Here is a 17,511-nt window from a genome sequence, read left to right as displayed (position 1 = left end):
CCATGTGCATGGCCCGCGATTTGCGGGCGGCTCGCGGCCGACAGTCCGCTGCCGGCTGACCCGAAGATCACGGCTGTGCACATGGCTACGGTTGTGTTCATGAGGCCTTATTGTGCCTTTCAATATTTCAAATATATGGTTTTAAAAAAAAATAAAAAAATCTTCCACTGGTCTTGTATACAATGCCGCGTAACGTTACAAGACCGTTGCGGCCTGGCACTGGACTAACACCCGGAGTAGCATCCTTTTTGTCAAGACTAAATATATTTGAAAGTTTACTTTTTCACAGCAGGCACATTAACCTCTTAATGACCAGCCTATTTTAAACCTTTATGACCAAGCTATTTTACGATTTTCTATTGTCGAATTCCAAAAGCTAGAACTTTTATTTTCGTGGCGACATAGCTGTATAAAGTCTTGTTTTTTTGCAAGACAAGTATTTTTTTTTAAAAGCACCATTTTGGGGGTACATATAAATTAGTGATTAACTCAACTTTTTTGGGGGTAATGGAAAAAAACCCACAAATGTCACCACTATTTTGCATCTTAGATTTACAGTATGGTATGAATAACTATTCAGTGGGTCATTACGATTGTGGCGATGCCAAATTTATATAGATTTTGTATGTCTTACGATTAGGCTGGATTCACACGAACCTGTATTGCGTCCGTGCGGGCCGCATGGTTTTCACGCGCCACACACAGACCAATACAAGTCTATGGGGCAGTAGAGACAGTCCGTGCTTTTTGCGCAGCGTTTGTCCGCTGCGCAAAAAGCGCGGCACGGTCAATATCTCTGCGTATTTTGTGCATCACGCACCCATTGAAGTGCACCAGCTGTCAAAAGGATGAATGTAAACAGAAAAGCACCACGTGCTTTTCTGTTTACAAACATCCGAATGGCGTGTCATAATGATGGCGGCTGCACGAAAAGCACGCAGCCGCGCATATGATGCTGCCTCACGGAGCAGGTAAGTGGCTTTTGCGCAGGCAAAACGCTGCGTGTTTTGCGTGCGCAAAAACGCCACGCACGTCTGAATCAGCCCATACACAGTAAAAACACCTTTTTCAAAATTTGTTTTTGTGTCGCCATGTTTTAAGAGCGATCATTTTTTATTTTTACGTCCATGCAGCTGTATGAGGGCTTGTTTTTTGCGGGACGACTTCTCGTTTTTATTGGTAGCATTTTGGAGTACATGCAACTTTTTGATCACTTTATCAATTTTTTTTGAAGGCAGGATGAACACAAAACAGCAATTCTGGCAACTTTTTGATAACTTTATTTTTAGTCTCACTAGCAGACTTCACTATGCGATCTTATGATCACTTTTATAATACACTGCAATACTTCTGTACCCTTCCTCCAAAAACCACTTGGATGCGGCGCTCGCTATTGAGCGCCACATCTAAGGGGTTAAACGGGTGAGATCCATGTGGATATCGATCGCCCCTGTTAGAAGGTGCCGGCCTGTCTTTAGACAGCCCGACACCTGCTTTAGCTGGCGTAGGACACCGGTGCTGGACTTATGTATATGTACCCTAAACGGCCGCCGTGAAAAGACGTATTGGCGGTCATTAAGGAGTTAAACGGTTTTTCGAAAACTTTGGCCTTTCTTGATTTCCATAATGTAAATAAAATTATTATAGGGTAGAAAATAAATAAGTCCTGCAGGGATTTTTAACCATTTTATATGAAGTAACAAAGTTGGACAGGATTATTTTGTATACACACATCCCTCAGTATTTACTTAATGCAGATACAAAGCCAAAGACATGGAGTCACATTCTATATAAATAGAATTTCTCTCCTACAAAAATATGTCTTTAGCGTCATAATTTGTACAACCTTAAAAGCTTTTACGAATACGTTACTGTTAGTTTGAAGGTGTTAAGAAGTTAAAGAGGCTTTGTCACCACATTATAAGTGGCCTATATTGTATATGATGTGATCGGCGCTGTAATGTAGATTACAGCAGTGTTTTTTTATTTAGAAAAACGATCATTTTTGACAGTTATGACCTATATTAGATTTATGCTAATGAGTTTCTCAATGGACAAGCTATATCGCTATTTGCTGAATAAATGAATTGATTGGTCAGCGTCATACACTCCTCTGTACAACGCCCACTTGGTCATATAGTAAAACATGCCCAGTTGTCCATTGAAACTCATTAGCATAAAGCTAAAATAGGTCATAACTCCGTCAAAAATGATCGATTTTCTAAATAAAAAAAACACTGCTGTAATCTACATTACAGCGCCGATCACATCATGTACAATATAGGCCACTTATAATGTGGTGACAGAACCAATTTAACAAAAAAAACACCTGGAAGCAGAATGTACTAAAAGAAAAGAACGAAACACATTCACCTGTTTCATGCCCCTGACACTCCAGCTAGTTACATGGCGGCAGTAAGCATGACATGTGATTGCTGCCCTGGCATGTACACAAAGACCATCAGGGGACCACAGGAGAATCAATGTTGGGGCAATGGGGGATTTAACAGAAAAGTACTGTTTTTTATTTTTTAATTGTATCACATATTCTACCGTCAATTTATCTTTTTAACTCTTTGACAACCCCTTTAATACGATCTGCACGATTATAGTTTTTCTTAACCACTTTATTAAATAAACAATTTGGGTGGTCAAGAAGAAGTTTAATACCAGTATGTGCTACCTTCACATGAGCGGCATTAGTCATGGCAAAATATAATGAAACAAATAGAATACAGAGTTCAAATGTACAGAATAAAACCAAGTGTTTACAAAGAAGTGTATCTGAGAAGTAATTGTTTACAGAAATACTGTTCAATTACACCTGAGGATTGGCAAAAAAGCACACCAATGCCACTAGTTCCCTATGATCTTAATGAAATGAGAAGTCTAAGGCTATGTTCACACGGCATATGTTCAGGCAGAAAAGTACAAGGCTGATTTCAAGAGAAAACAGCCTCTGAATCCAAGTGTTTTTTGAGATGTATTTTCGAAGCCTTTACGTGTTAATGGGAAATCCCGTGACTTCTTTTTACGAGGCGTTTTTTAATGCAGCTAGTAAAAATACGCCTCATATGAACTACACAGCGTATAACCCACTGAAATCAATGGGATGCTGTTTGCAGGTGTCTTTTTAAGACTATTTCAGAGTGTAATACAAGGCTTGTACGCTCCGAAACATGCTGTGTGAATATTGCCTTAGGCGGAGTTCACACGTCGCAAATTTTCTTTGCAGAATTTAGCCTTTGCAATACAAAAGGGTAAGATCTGCGTCGAACCTGCAACAAAATCCATGCCTGCACTCTTTGCCGCATTTTTCGGTCATGGCCATTGAGTTACGCGGGCAAAAAACGCAGCGAGAACGGCTTTCCCTGCCTCCCATTGATGTCAAAGGGAGGTCAGACAGAAACAACTGAAGAAAGGGCATGACGCTTATTTTTCCCATGTGTTTTTTTTCTGCTCATGGGAAAAAAACGCCTCTTGTTGGAATCAAGGGGAGCCGTTTTTTGGTGCGGTTTCTGCGTCAAACAGCATTAAAAAACTGTGAACAGGGCCTTAGGGTGGATTTGCACGCGCCAAATTTTGTTGCAGAAATTTCTTCGACTGAAAATTTGTTCCATTTATCCGAATGGGTTTGTTTCTGCAACAAGCACGTAGATTTCTGCAAGTTTCATGAAGATGAACGGAACAGATTTTTAGTCACGGAAATTTCTGCAACAAATTCCCCCACGTGTGAATCCACCCTTCAAGGCAGCGATTTAGAAAGACTTCTTATTGGCAAGTCACTGTAGATGGTTCCAGGCCAGAAAACCATACACCACAACCTATTACTGGTCCATTTCACAAGCAGGTACAGGATGAGCTGGTTCGCCATCTGTCCCCTCATCTTCTTCATCGTCGTCATCATCCTGCTTATGGTCCACTTCTGAAGTATCGGAGGATTCATGTAGAACTACATATTCCCTGCTGCTGAAGCCAAATTTCAGTACATCTTTTTCCTTCAGTTCATAGTACCGCTGTGGCTCCATTCTTTGGTTGTTCAGGTAAGTGCCATTGCCAGACCCAAGATCAATGATGTACGGTCTAACTCGTCTGCCTATTGTTCCATCTGCACGAGTAAACTCCACCATCCTAGAAAACAAAGACAGATTTCTGTATAATCACCTAGAAACATAGAATAGTGGGGACAGAAAAAGACCACTAACTAAAAGGAACAGTTATTCGTATGGAAATCAGTAGGCGGGTATCGGAAAAAAAAACAGCACTTGTGCCATTGTCTATTTGGATTTTGTAGTTACGGTGTTCATTGGTGGTATAAATAACATCTTTATTCTCCGGGTCGATATGATTACCGCGCTACCAAATGTATAGCTTTTTACTACATTTGCATAATAGAAGTACTTCATTTAAAAAAAAAAAATTGTTTGGGTCACCGCATTTCAAGAGCCATAACATTTTTAATTCTACATAAATAACGTTATCATTTTATAGTCCAGGTCATTATGGATGTGACAATACCAATTATGTTGTTTTTCAACAAAGCATTTTGGGGGGGGTGGGGGTTTCTTTACTGCAAACTTTATTGAATTATTTTTGTAGGGGACGTGAGCATGCAATCGTTTAATTGGTTCTATAACACACTCCACTATTTGTGAAGTGTATTATGCCTATCAGTGTAAGAGCTCGTTTACACGAGCGTGATGTGCGTCCGTGCTTTTCACGTGTGTCGTACGGACCTATGTAAGTCTATGGGGCAGTGCAGACAGTCCGTGAGTTTTGCTCAGCGTGAGTCCGCTGAAAAAAAACTCACGACATGTCCTATATTTGTGCACTGTTCGCGCATCACGCACCCATGCCACACGGAAGCACTTCCGTGGGACGCGTGTGATTCGCGCAACAGCTGTCAAACTCTGAATGTAAACAAAAAAGCACCACGTGCTTTTCGGTTTACAAACATCCAAACGGAGTGTCATAATGATGGTGGCTGCCCGAAAATCTCGCAGCCGCGCATCATATGCTGATGACACACGGAGCTGTTAAGTGCCTTTTGCGCACGCAAAATGCAGCGTTTTTTGCGTGCGCAAAACGCACACGCTCGTGTAAACCAGGCCTTATACTGACAGGCAGCCTTTGATAGCCACTAGCACTGTTAATGTGTGGTGCGGGAAGGCTTAACTAACTGGTTCCCGACCGCTGGCTGTGTATTTACGGCCAGCGATCAGGGTCCTTAAAACCTGCGCCATAGACTATTTACGGCTCGGGTTTTAACTTGCTGCCCGAACGATCGGGCAGCTGAATGTCGGGTCTCCGGCTGTCAGTGACTGCCGGGGACCCTGAGGAGAGGATGACTTGTACACAGCGCTCAATGAACGCTGTGTATAGGAATAGAGGCAGCGGCGCTGTCTCTATTCCTCCCGGTGTTAATGTGACTGGTCACATGATCGCCGGTTGCCGTTACTGACAGACTGCTGCTGGGTCTTACTAGACCCAGCACAGCCCTATTAGTGACAATCGTCACTATGAGAGGGCTGATTTCCCCTGTGACTGGGGCTGCTGTGCAGCTCCAGTTACAGTGGAAAAACATGGTGTAAAATAAAGAAAATAAATATATATAAAAGTTCCCCAAAGGTCTTTTCTGACCTTTGAGGGACAGACCATAGTAATAAAAAAATAATAAAGTAAAGTGCAAAAAAATGTTAATAATAAATACACAAGATACCCACCACAAAAAAAAAAGTTCTACCCCACCAATCATTGTTGTAACGCTAGCGCTGACCCAATTACCCTAATATAGACATGTAATATATTACAATTTATGGTAGACAATGACGATCACAAATAAAAGGTCTATTTTAGGGTAAAACTATATTACCAAAAAAAATAGCAGAAATATAAAAAAAGGCTTTTTTTACTATTATTTTCAAACTTAAAGAATAAAAATTCTAAAATAGCAAAAATGATGTGTATAAAAAAAAGAAACCTGCATTGTCCTCAGGATAAGCCATCAATAGCTGATGGGTCGGGGTCCGACTCCGATCAGCTGTTTTGAAAGGGGTGCAGCGCTCGTACGAGCGCTGCTTCCTCTCCATTTTTTGCTCACTGAATCTTCGACACGCTTTTAGCGTCGATTCACAGGTATTGCAGCCTTCTCCCATTGAAGTGAATAGGAGAAAAGTGCAATACCTGTGAACTACCGCTAAATGCGTGTCGAAGATTCACCGTGGGCAAAAATTAAGTGGAAGCAGCGCTCGTACAAGCGTGGCAGCCCATTCAAAACAGCTGATCGGCAGGGTCCAGGGAGTCGGACCCCTACCCATTAGCTATTGATGGCCTATCCTGAGGACAACACCTCCCAGCAAAATTCCCCAAACTGCAAAGGTGCGAAGTGTGGACCAGAAGGGGTATAAGGAAGGACATAATTTATCAGTGCGATACCGGCCTGTGCAGAAAGGATTGTGTCCCTACACCTCTTAATAAATGCATTGAGGGGTGCAGTTTCTAAGATGGGGTCACTATTATTATTTCACACCAGAGCCTCTGCAATTGTGAACCAAAACTTTGTAAGTCGCCAAATTAGGCCTCAATTTCGCATGGTACTCTGCAACATCGAGTGCACACTAATTTCGGAAAAACACCTGCAGAGTTAACATGCCGACTACACCTCTGGGTGAATACCTTGAGGGGTGTAGTTTCCAAAATGGTGTCACTTCTGGGGTGTTTCCACTGCTTTGGTCCCACAGGAGCTTTGCAAAATCGACATAGTGCCCAGTAACCAATCCATTAAAATCTGCACTCCAAAAGCCAAATGGCGCTCCTTCCCTTCTGAGCCCTACTGTGTACCCAAATAGCAGTATATTACCACATATGGGGTATTGCCATACTCGGGAGAAAATGCTTTACAAATTTTGGGGGTTCTTTTTTTACTTTATTTGTTGAGAAAATGAAAAATTTTGAGCTAAAGCTACGCCTTATTGAAGAAAAGGGATTGTTTTTATTTTCACTGCCCAATTCTAATAAATTCTATGAAACATCTGTGGGGTCAAAATGTTCACGGCACCCCCGGATTAATTCCTCAAGAGGTGTAGTTTCCTAAATGGAGTCACTTCTTGGGCGTTTTCATTGTTTTGTCCCCTCAGGGGCTTTGCAAATGTGACATGGCCTCCACAAACCATTCCTGCTAAATGTGAACTCCAAAAGCCAAATAGCGCTCTTTCTAAGCCCTGCCGTGTGTCCAAACAGCCGGTTATTACCACATGTGGGGTATTGTTTTACTCGGGAGAAATTGCTTTACAAATTTTGTGGTGCTTTTTCTCCTTTAGTCCTTGTGGAAATGAGAAAAAAAATAAAAATCGCTAAACCTACATTTTCTTTGAAAGAAATGTAGATTTTAATTTTCACCGCCTACTTCCAATAATTTCTGTAAAAAACCTGTGCGGTCAAAATTCTCACTAATACCCCTATATAATTTCCTTGAGGTGTGTAGTTTCCCAAATTGGGTCACTTTTGGGGGATTTTCACTGTTTTGGCCCCACAAGACCTCTTCAAACCTGACATGGTGCCTAAAATATATTCTAATAAAAAGGAGGTCCCAAAATCCTCTAGGTGTTCCTTTGCTTCTGAGGCCATTGCTTCATTCCAGTAGCACGCTAGGGCCACATGTGGGATATTTCCAAAAACTGCAGAACCTGGGCAATAAATATTGAGTTGCATTTCTCTGGTAAAACCTTCTGTGTTATAAAAAAATGTTTATTAAAAATTTATTTCTGCAATAAAAATATGAAATTTGTAAATTTCACCTCTACTTTGCTTTAATTCCTGTGAAATGTCTAAAGGGTTAAGACATTTTCTAAATGCTGTTTTGAATACTTTGAGGGGTGAAGTTTTTAAAATGGGGTGACTTTTTGGTGGTTTCTAATTTATAAGGCCCTCAAAGCCACTTCAGAACTGAACTGGTCCCTGTAAAAATAGCCTTTTGAAATTTTCTTGATAATGTGAGAAATTGCTACTAAAGTTCAAAGCCTTGTAATATACTAGAAAAATAAAAGGATGTTCAAAAAACGATGCCAATCTAAAGTAGACATATGGGGGATGTTAATTAGTAAGAATTTTCTGTGTTCTAACTGCCTGTCTTACAAGGAGATACTTTTAAATTGAGAAAAATGCTAATTTTTGCAATTTTTCGCAGAATTTTAGTGTTTTTCACAATTAAATACTGAACATATTGAGCAAATTTTGCCAGTAACTTAAAGTCCAATGTGTCACGAGAAAGCAATCTCAGAATCGCTTGGATAGGTAAAAGCATTCCGGAGTTATTACCACATAAAGTGAAACATGTCAAATTTGAAAAATGAGGCTCTGTCAGGAAGGTCAAAAGTGTCCAAAGAGGGAAGGGGTTAAAGAGGTTGTCACCAGATTATAAATGCCTAAATAATATGATCGGCGCTGTAGTGTAGATAAGTGGTTTTTATTTTGAAAAACGATAATTTTTGAGCAAGTTATGAGCAATTTTAGATTTATGCTAATCAGTTTCTTAATGACCAACTAGGCGTGTTTTTACTTTTTACCAACTGGGCGTTGTAAAGAGGAGTGTATGACGCTGACCAATCAACGTCATACACTTCTCATTGTTCCACAGTGTGAGGCCCCATGCACACGACCGTAAAAACGCTCGTAATTACTTCTATCGGCCACGGGTACCTCCCAGTATGCTTACGGGAAGGTGCCCGCGCCGTTGAAAAATACAGAACATGTCCTATTTGAGGCCATAATAACGGCACGGGCAGGCCCATAGAAGTCTATGGGGCTCCCGTAATTACGGGTGACTACGTGTGTGCACCCGTAATTACGGGAGCGTTGCTAGGCGATGCCAGGGGATAGTCACTGTCCAGGGTGCTGAAATAGTTAAACGATCGGCATTAACTCTTTCAGCACCCTGAACAGGGACTACCAATCACAGTATAGATCAACCTGTAAAAAAAAAAAGAAGTTCATACTTACCCAGAACTCCCTGCTTCTTCCTCCAGTCCGGCCTCCCGGGATGACGTTTCAGCCCATGTGACCGCTGCAGCCAATCACAGGCTGCAGAGGTCACATGGACTGCCGCGTCATCAAACGAGGTCGGACTGGATGTCAAGAGAGGGACGAGGAGGTCGGACTAGATGTCAAGAGAGGGACGCGTCACCAAGACAACGGCCGGGTAAGTATGAATTTCTTTTACTTTTGATGCGGAAAGGGCTGCCCCTTCTCTCTATCCTGCACTGATAGAGAGAAGGGCTGCCGATTACTGCAGTGCAATTTTGCAGTGAAAACGTGCCCGTAAAGACGGGTGGAATACTGGTGACACCGTGTCACCAAGGACCCCTATTTACGCCAGTATTTACAGGAGGACAAAAATACGTTCGTGTGCATGAGGCCTGTGTGCCCAGTGAAAGAAGCTGCTCTGGAACAATGTGAAGTGTATGACACTGATTGGTCAGCGTCATACACCTCTCTTCACAGCGCCGATCAGATTATGTAGGAGACAGAGCCTCTTTAAATTAACCCATTCAGGACCAAGCTCATTTTGGCCATTTTTTCAAATCCGACATTTGTCACTTTATGTGGTAATAACCTTGGAATGCTTTTACCTACCCAAGCGATTGTGAGATTGTTTTCTCGCGACATATTGTACTTTATGTGTTAATGGAAAAACGTGGTCGATAAATTCATTGCGCAGTTGTGAAAAAAATTATGATTTTTTTTACATTTAAATGTATCTGCTTGTAAGACAGATAGTAATATCACACAAAATAGTTACTAGTTCACATTTCTCACATGTCTACTTTATGTTTGCATCATTTTTTGAACATCCTTTTATTTTTCTAGGACGTTACAAGGCTTAAAACTCTAGCAGCAAGAAAATTTCAAAGGCCTATTTTTTAAGGACCAGTTCAGTTCTGAAGTGGCTTTGAGGGGCCCATATATTTCAAACCCCCATAAAACACCCCATTTTAAAAACTGCACCCCTCAAAGTATTCAAAACAGCATTCAGAAAGTGTTTTAACCCTTTAAGCGTTTCACAGGAATTAAAGGAACAGTGTCACCACAATATTTTTTTTAATATGTTAAAGATGTTAGTGCTTTATTAAAAACGTTTGGATTAATTTGTGTGTTTGTGTGTTACTTTTTTTTATTTTTACACTTTTTCTTCCCTATGGGGGCTGCCATTTTTTTTTCCATTTCTGTACGTGTCGATTAACGACACATACAGACATGGAATACGGCAGCCACAGTCCCATAGGGACTGCAAACGGGGCCCGTTTCATCCACTAACATGTACGCCGATGTGTGTGAACGGCGCATGCGCCGCCCCCACACAGTTCAATTTGAAATGCGCGCCGTCCGGCGCCATTTTCCTGTGGACCGGAAGTCGCGGCCGGACAGTAAGATTACTACTTCCGGTCGCGGCTTCCGGACTTGTGCACATGGAGCAGCGGCAGCAGACGGAGCGGTTGGACCGGAGGGAGCGGCGGCGACTGGAGCAGGTAAGGGATTTCTATGTATGTTTGTGTTTACTACTGTATGTAAACCTTCTACACTGTGTGTTAGCTCAAAAAATGGCGACACACAGTGTAGGAGGTTAGACCGTTCAAACCCCTCGTTTCTCCCGGCACTAGCCAGGATAAAGGAGGGGGGGGGGGGGGATGCTGAGAGCTCACTAGAGCGAGGGATTTTTACCCAATTTTGCAGCATAAAGCAATGTGGTTGCTTTACCACATGCAATGCTGCAATTTTGGGAATGGCTCCATCTAGTGACCAGCAATGGGAATTATAAATTAGAATCCAATTTATAATATTTCCTGACTCGTGAAAAAAAAAAAAATATTAGAACAATGTTTAATCACCTATACACTAATTGTTTAACAAAAAAAAAAAACATGTTTTGCTGGCAACACATTCCCTTTAAATAGAGGTGACATTTACAAATTAAATGTTTTGGGCCAAAATTCATGTATAATAATTTTTTCTGTAAAACAGAAAGTTTTACCAGAGAAACGCAACTTAATATGCGAAAATTGCAATTTTTCACTGAGAAGCCATTTTAGCGCTCAATATGTGGTGCCCAGTTCGTGCCACTGAAGACAAATATCTCAAACTGTTAAGCGGGTTCTCCTGGATATGACGATGCCATATATGTGGACGTAAACTGCTGTTTGGGCACGCTGTAGGGCTCAGAAGGGAAGGAGCGCCATTTGGCTTTTGGAGCGCAGATTTTGCTTGGTGGTTGTTCTCTTTGGGGTATTTCAGTTTATAATGTGGGGTGCACGGCTGCACACCTTCCATAGTCCCTCCGCTCACTAATTTTTAAAGCCCGCCAACTGTCACGGGCTGCAGGGGGATGCAGTGGTGTCGCTAGAGACAGCCACATTTACTTGTATCTGTGTACATACAAGTGAATACTTTAGGCAGTATACACGGGGAGTGGGAGCTGCGTGTGTGTGTGTGTGTGTGTGTGTGTGTGTGTGTGTGTGTGTGTGTGTGTGGCGCCCTCCACAGGGACAGTGGTGTCATGAGGCACTTTCTTTGATGCCTATAATTGGTGTTTAACTGTATTTTACTGGTGGACTAGTAATATCATCGTATGTAAAAAAACCTGATTTAAAATAAGTTTTCTTGTTTTCTTATTCTCTTATTTAGGATATCCGCTCAGGAGCTGTCAAGACAGAGGGAACATTGGTGGTGACCAAAAAAACAGTGATTCTGGAATTGTTTTATTTTATTTTTTTACTTTGTACACCGTGAGGGGAAAATAACATATCTTTATAGTTTGGGTGGTTATGGATGTGGTAATACCACATGTGTGTACTTTTTTTTTTTTTACGATTTTCAGTTTTTTCCTATAATAAAAGACTTATGGGGAAAAAAAGGCAGTTATTGTTTTTTTTTTTAACGTTAAACTTTTAAAAATGTTTATCTTTTTTTTTGTCCCACTAGGGGACTTGAAGGCATGAAGCACTGAGCGCTATTCTAATACATCGGGTGTGATCTAACCACCTAGATGCAGCGATCGCTGCATCTAAGGGGTTAATTGTCTGGATCGGTGGCTAGCTCCGGTCCTGGACGTTACATCAGGGTATCAGCTGTAACAAACAGCTGACACCCCGCGGATGATGGCGCAGACCGAGCTTCTGAGACATCTTCTTGGCCCTGATAGTAAGCCTTTTAGGCCCCACCTTTGGGCAGGGCCTAAAAGGCTCCTGTGTTTGGCAGACCAGGAGGCCATTGTTAGGCCTCCGGTTGCCATACCATCGCTTTTGATCGCTGCATCTAAGGGGTTACTCAGCAGGATCGGATGCTAGTTCCGGTCCTGGCCATTACAGCAGGATGTCAGCTGTAATATACAGCGGACACCCGCTGGTGATGGCGCTGGCTCAGCTTCTGAGCCCGCCCCATCATGTACAGTTACGTAAGAAGACGCTAACACATTAACGCTGACGACTTAACTCTATGTGATTGGGCAGGAAGGGGTTAAGAACAGAACTAAAAATAAGAGTTGGCTGGTGCAATTCCCGGCCGTATTGCATATCCGCTCTAACCGAAAATGTATAGAAGAACCCCTTGCTCACAGGAAGGCAGAAATAGATCATTATTACCTGTACTGCAAGACAGCATGTTGTTTGGAGCAAGAAGGATGATCTATAGGTATATCAGCAATCCGCCTTTGCCTGCCCAGCAGGTAAGCACTTTGTCTATGGATGTACATGACTGGGAGAGCCTCATCATTCTTGAAAGGATACAATCGCCAGCGTTTCTTTGGGACGCGAGCTTCAGGTGGTTCACTGTATTTTATTACCACCCCTCTGAAAGTATTTGTGTCTTCAAGTAATGCTCCAGAAAGTCCAAAATTTGGGGCCTCTTTCTTGTTACTGCTACTGTCAGACTCATTTCCTTGCTCTCCTTCTTCTTGCGCTGCCCTCTGCCTTCTTTCTCTCCTCCTGTCATTTTGGAATTCCCTTTCTGCTCTCTGCTCTCTGAAATTATTCTCCTCCCGATCTCTTTCCCGGTGTCGGGTCGGGTCGTAACGGCCTCTATCAGTTTGGTCTCTTAGTCTGTTCCTTCTGGGTTCTTCTTCCCTGTCCATGTGCTGCCGGTCATCACGTGTTCTGTGGGAGTGCTCGTCTCTTTCCTTTAGAAATATTAAATGCACAATATTAAAAAAAATATATATATATCTAAATCACCATCAATGAGAAGTAATATTTTTTCATAAACACGCAAATCCTGTTGAGAAAATCAAAGCAATGCACGGATCACCCTGGCTTTTCTTCTTCAATCCCTGTACATCAACTTATCTACAGGGGAAGCTCCTTGCTGCTGACCATTTCCCATGCAGCAGCCACTGCAATAGAAGTGGAGTATTACATGCTGCCCATTTGAATGAATGGCCGAACATTTAATGCATGGTTGCAATGAGTCTACCAGAGCAGTAGCCACTCTGCAGCAGCAGAGGGAGATTCTGAGCGGGAGTCTCATAGGACATATGGAAAGAGACTCTTAATGGGACAACCCCTTTCATTCACTATATGCACATTAGATAAAGCATTATTGACGTCACGGTTTCTTGGTGTAGGCAGAATATCTGTGTGCAGTGGTCTGTTCAACAAAGATGCAGTCAGTTGGGGAGAAAGTCCTGACTACAGTTCCATAGACATCAATAGAAAATGGGCTGAAAAGGTGGGCACCAGCAACAAATTTCTAGTTGCCATGGCTACCTGGGAATTTCCCAGCTTTGTAAATTAATAATTGAAATTTTAGTTGGATTTTGCCCCAATAATGTAAATCTTCAATGTACCTGCTTTATTTTTACAGGAAGCTGTGGCGGACTTCTACTCTCACTTTTGTGCCTTCTAGTCCTTGGAGATCTGCTTCGTTTAATAGATGACTTTTTCCGTTTCTCAGGTGATCTACACATAAAACAAACGTTTAAAACCAAAAAGTAAATGATATTCCAAAAGGGCAAAAAATATGAAGACAATAGAGATCGGTATTAAAGGGGTTGTCCAGTTTCAGCAAATTAATGTTATTTTTTGTAAAATATAAACTCTTGCCAATTTACTTCCTGCAATAATACCTTATGGTTTTCAGGATCCCTACTTGCTTCTGTTCAGTAGGAACATTCATTGAATACTTCCAGTGTATAGAATTCTGTCCGTGGTCATGTGATGGACACAGGTGCTGGGATCGTTAGAAGACACAGCTCTGATACACATACTGTAAATGTAATGATCCCAGCACCTGTGTGTACATCACATGACCATGGACAGAATTGTATCCACTGGAAGTAAACAATGAATGTTCATACTGAATAACAACAAGCAGAGACCTTGAAAACTGAGGAATTAATATTGGAAAATTGTATAACTTTTAATTATACAAAAAAAGAACGTTATATTTGCTGAAACCGGACACCTATAATGTCTAAAAGAAAGAGAATGAGTCACTAGACCAACAGTAAGCGAATGGGTGCTATTGCTCCATGACAAGGGTGGCATGAGATGCCACTTTTGCCAATCAGCCAGCAAAATTGTATTATTAAATAGTATTTTTAGTTTTTGCGTTTCTAGTACAAATCCGTATTTATTTGCACATATTTATTGAAACATGATTTTGATATTAAACAGTGTTCCCCAACATCCTAAAGGAGGATCACACTAATCTCACACAGTGTGAGCATATGAAGTGCCCACACTTCACAACGGTTACCCTTAGGGGGGATTCACACGAGCGTGATTTGGCAGCGTGTAGACCGCGTGGTTTTCGCGCGGCACGCAATGCTCTATAGAAGTCTATGGGGCAGTACACACAGTCCGTGTATTTTGCGCAGCGTTTGTTCGCTGCGCAAAATACGCGACAGGTTCAATAACTTTGCGTATTTCACGCATCACGCACCCATTGAAGTCAATGGGTGCGTGAAAACCAGGCAGGTCGCACGGAAGCTCTTCCGTGTGAACTGCGTGTTTGCGCAACAGCTGTCAAAAGGATGAATGGAAACAGAAAAGCACCACGTGCTTTTCTGTTTCCAAGCATCCAAACGGAGTGTCTTTGCGAGGAGCGAACCCCGACAACCGAGGCAAACTTCACCGGGTTCGGCCAAACTCGTTTTGGCCGAACCCGGCAAAAAAATTTCCGGTCCGCGACGTCGGGAGAGATTCACTGTGCATGGTGCTGAAAGAGTTAAACTGTTTCAGCACCATGGACAGTGACTTGCGATCCCAAAATACATGAACCTGTAAAAAAAAAACGAAGTTCTAACTTACCGATTACTCCTGTCACCTTCCTGCAGTCCGACCTCCCGGGATGACACTTCAGTTCAAGTGACAGCTCCAGCCAATCACAGGCCAAGCACAGGCTGCAGCCAATCACAGGCTGCAGCGGTCACTTGGACTGCCGCGTCATCCAGGGAGGTGGGGCCCGATGTCAAGAGAGGCGCGTCACCAAGGACGCGTCACCAAGGACGCGTCACCAAGGCAACGGCCGGGAAGTTCTCGGTAAGTAGGAACTTTATCTTTTTTTTTTACAGGTTTTTCGCTGTTGTGTTCGGCATTCACTGTCGAGGGTGCTGAAAGAGTTAGCTCTTTCAGCACCTTGGACAGTGACGGGCGTCGACAAGCCTCATCTCTATGATGGCGGCTGCGCGAAAATCACGCAGCCGCGCATCAGACACGCATGACACACGCAGCTGTCAAATGGTTTTTGCGCTCGCAAAACGCCGCGTTGTTTGCGCGCGCAAAAACGCAACGCTCGTGTGAATCTGCCCTTATAATGTATTGTGTAACCTGGGAACAGTGACACAGGAAGGGGTGTAAGGCGGCAGCAGGTAGAAATCTATAAGCCTATGTTTACATCATGTTTTTTGGCCTACATGCCAGGAAAAGCTCCCAGTTTATATGTTAAACAGAGGCTGTGACGGATGCCTAACAGTGGCATCCGTCACCCATAGGCTATAATGGTATACGCTTAACGGATAAATCATGGACTATTACGTTTTTGTTAAACGGATACCATTATAGTCTGAGTGACAGATGCAACCGTTCGGTATCAGTTTAATGCATCCGTTATAGGCTATAATGTCATCCCTTTAACAGATACGCCATGTCCGTGACAAGATCAAAGGGAACTCCCTGCTTTGATCGCGTCATCGGAAAACCGGTGACGTGATCAAACACCGGGGAATCCCTCTGCAGTCAGCCCTGGGGACCCACAAAGCTCCCCAGGGCTGTCTGTTCAGTAAGCCTGCTGTTCAGGCACACAATGTGCTGCCCTAACAGCAGCCTGTGTCATAGTGACACAGTGTAATGTATTAGCATACAGGAGTATGCTAATACAGTACAAGTAAAAAATAAGTTATAAATAAAGTTATCCTAATGGAAGTAAAAAAAAAAAGGAACAAAAAAATAAAAAGTTTTGTTTTTCCACTGGACTGTGTGGGATGGTATAGCGTAGTCTAGCAATCCAGTCAATACCTTTTTTCCTCTCTGTATACAGGTCAGACGGAGGCTAAAGAGACATTCTTTTGGCCTCCGTCTGACAATTATACGTAAACAAAAGCCATGACCCGTCTGTAGCAATGTACGCAAGGGCAAAACGTTTGTGGATTTTACCAAAAGCAGTTTTGCCCACACTTCCCTCATCTATAGCAGCGACTCAGTACACATTACAATGCGTTTACAGGAGGTCATGATGAATCCCATCGCTTTCAGAAGCAAATATTTTGGCACTATGCTTTGTCATGCATCAGATTTTCTCATCCATCACTACATAATATTTTTTCTTTGTGAAGTTAGTGGAAAAACCGATGCACATTCTTTGAGGGAAAAACAATCGCAACGTAATGAACAAGTCCATGGCTGACATGTTGTAAATGACTGGATAGGCGGCCAGGACACGCTGAGAGTTGTAGTTGTATAACCGCTAGTGCCGCAGGTCGTCGGCCGCCTTACTAGGGGGAAGTCTTCTCTGTATATCAGTTTCTATAGACCCTAATGTAACATAACATGGGACATGCTGCTGCACCTGCTCCTTTTTCGGGCCACCGGCGAATCCCCTTCCGTATTCCCGGAGCTTGGACTGCGTCGCGCCCGGTGACGTCTGTTCGGGCTTCCTCTCTCCTCTTTCACTAGAGTGACGTCTGGGATACACGGTCTCCTCTTCTTGCGTCTCCCCTCATCCTTGACCTCCTTCATCGTTCTGTCAACCACCTCACTATAGTGCGAATCCAGGTGCGGGCAGCCTCGGCTACGACGCCGGAAACCGCAGAGGTTACCGGGAACTCTAGTTTCCGCTGGTCGGCTGCAAACTTCCGGCTGTTATGTCGTAAGTATAAGCAGGAGACTATTTCCGTAGCAAACTGTTTTAAACCATCAAACGGTGCTGCACAGTTTACGTTACCGGAGTAACTGCGAACATAAATGTTAAAATATCATATGCTATATTTGCCGAGATTGCTGTGTTCGCTTGTATCCGTTAATGTCA

At 42.7% G+C, this 17,511-nt stretch overlaps 2 protein-coding genes across 4 annotated transcripts in view; one reads left to right on the top strand and one right to left on the bottom strand.

The window, feature by feature from the left end:
• AIRIM (AFG2 interacting ribosome maturation factor) overlaps positions 1-17,511 on the top strand; it is a 39,671-nt gene that overhangs the window by 6,039 nt on the left and 16,121 nt on the right. Inside the window, exon 1 of one of the 3 annotated variants that reach the window (XM_075853263.1) lies at positions 17,030-17,352. The exons of the other annotated variants lie outside the window; for them this stretch is intronic. Within the exon in view, the coding sequence (XP_075709378.1) occupies positions 17,348-17,352 (5 nt within the window). The 5' untranslated portion in view covers positions 17,030-17,347. Of the gene's footprint in view, positions 1-17,029; positions 17,353-17,511 lie in introns of those variants that run through there. 3 annotated transcript variants of the gene reach the window in all.
• Positions 2,643-17,499, bottom strand: SNIP1 (Smad nuclear interacting protein 1). The gene is made up of 4 exons (XM_075853257.1): positions 17,053-17,499; positions 13,832-13,943; positions 12,633-13,165; positions 2,643-4,131 (listed from the first exon to the last, which is right to left on the bottom strand). Exons 1-4 carry the CDS (start codon positions 17,220-17,222, stop codon positions 3,828-3,830), a joined length of 1,119 nt encoding a protein of 372 aa, XP_075709372.1. The 5' UTR covers positions 17,223-17,499; the 3' UTR covers positions 2,643-3,827.

This window comes from Rhinoderma darwinii, chromosome 2 (genome assembly GCF_050947455.1).
Source record: "Rhinoderma darwinii isolate aRhiDar2 chromosome 2, aRhiDar2.hap1, whole genome shotgun sequence".
Classification (NCBI taxonomy): domain Eukaryota; kingdom Metazoa; phylum Chordata; class Amphibia; order Anura; family Rhinodermatidae; genus Rhinoderma; species Rhinoderma darwinii.
The sequence above is the reverse complement of the archived record's forward strand: the minus strand, read 5'-3'. Positions and strand labels throughout refer to the sequence as shown.

Excerpts from the sequence above, each read along its gene's own strand:
- SNIP1 (XM_075853257.1), bottom strand. The coding sequence starts at position 17,222 with ATGAAGGAGGTCAAGGATGAGGGGAGACGCAAGAAGAGGAGACCGTGT. Across the intron at positions 13,944-17,052 it reads GTGGCCCGAAAAAGGAGCAG|ATCACCTGAGAAACGGAAAA; the intron begins GTGCAGCAGCAT and ends TTTTATGTGTAG. Across the intron at positions 13,166-13,831 it reads TTCCTGTAAAAATAAAGCAG|GAAAGAGACGAGCACTCCCA; the intron begins GTACATTGAAGA and ends ATATTTCTAAAG.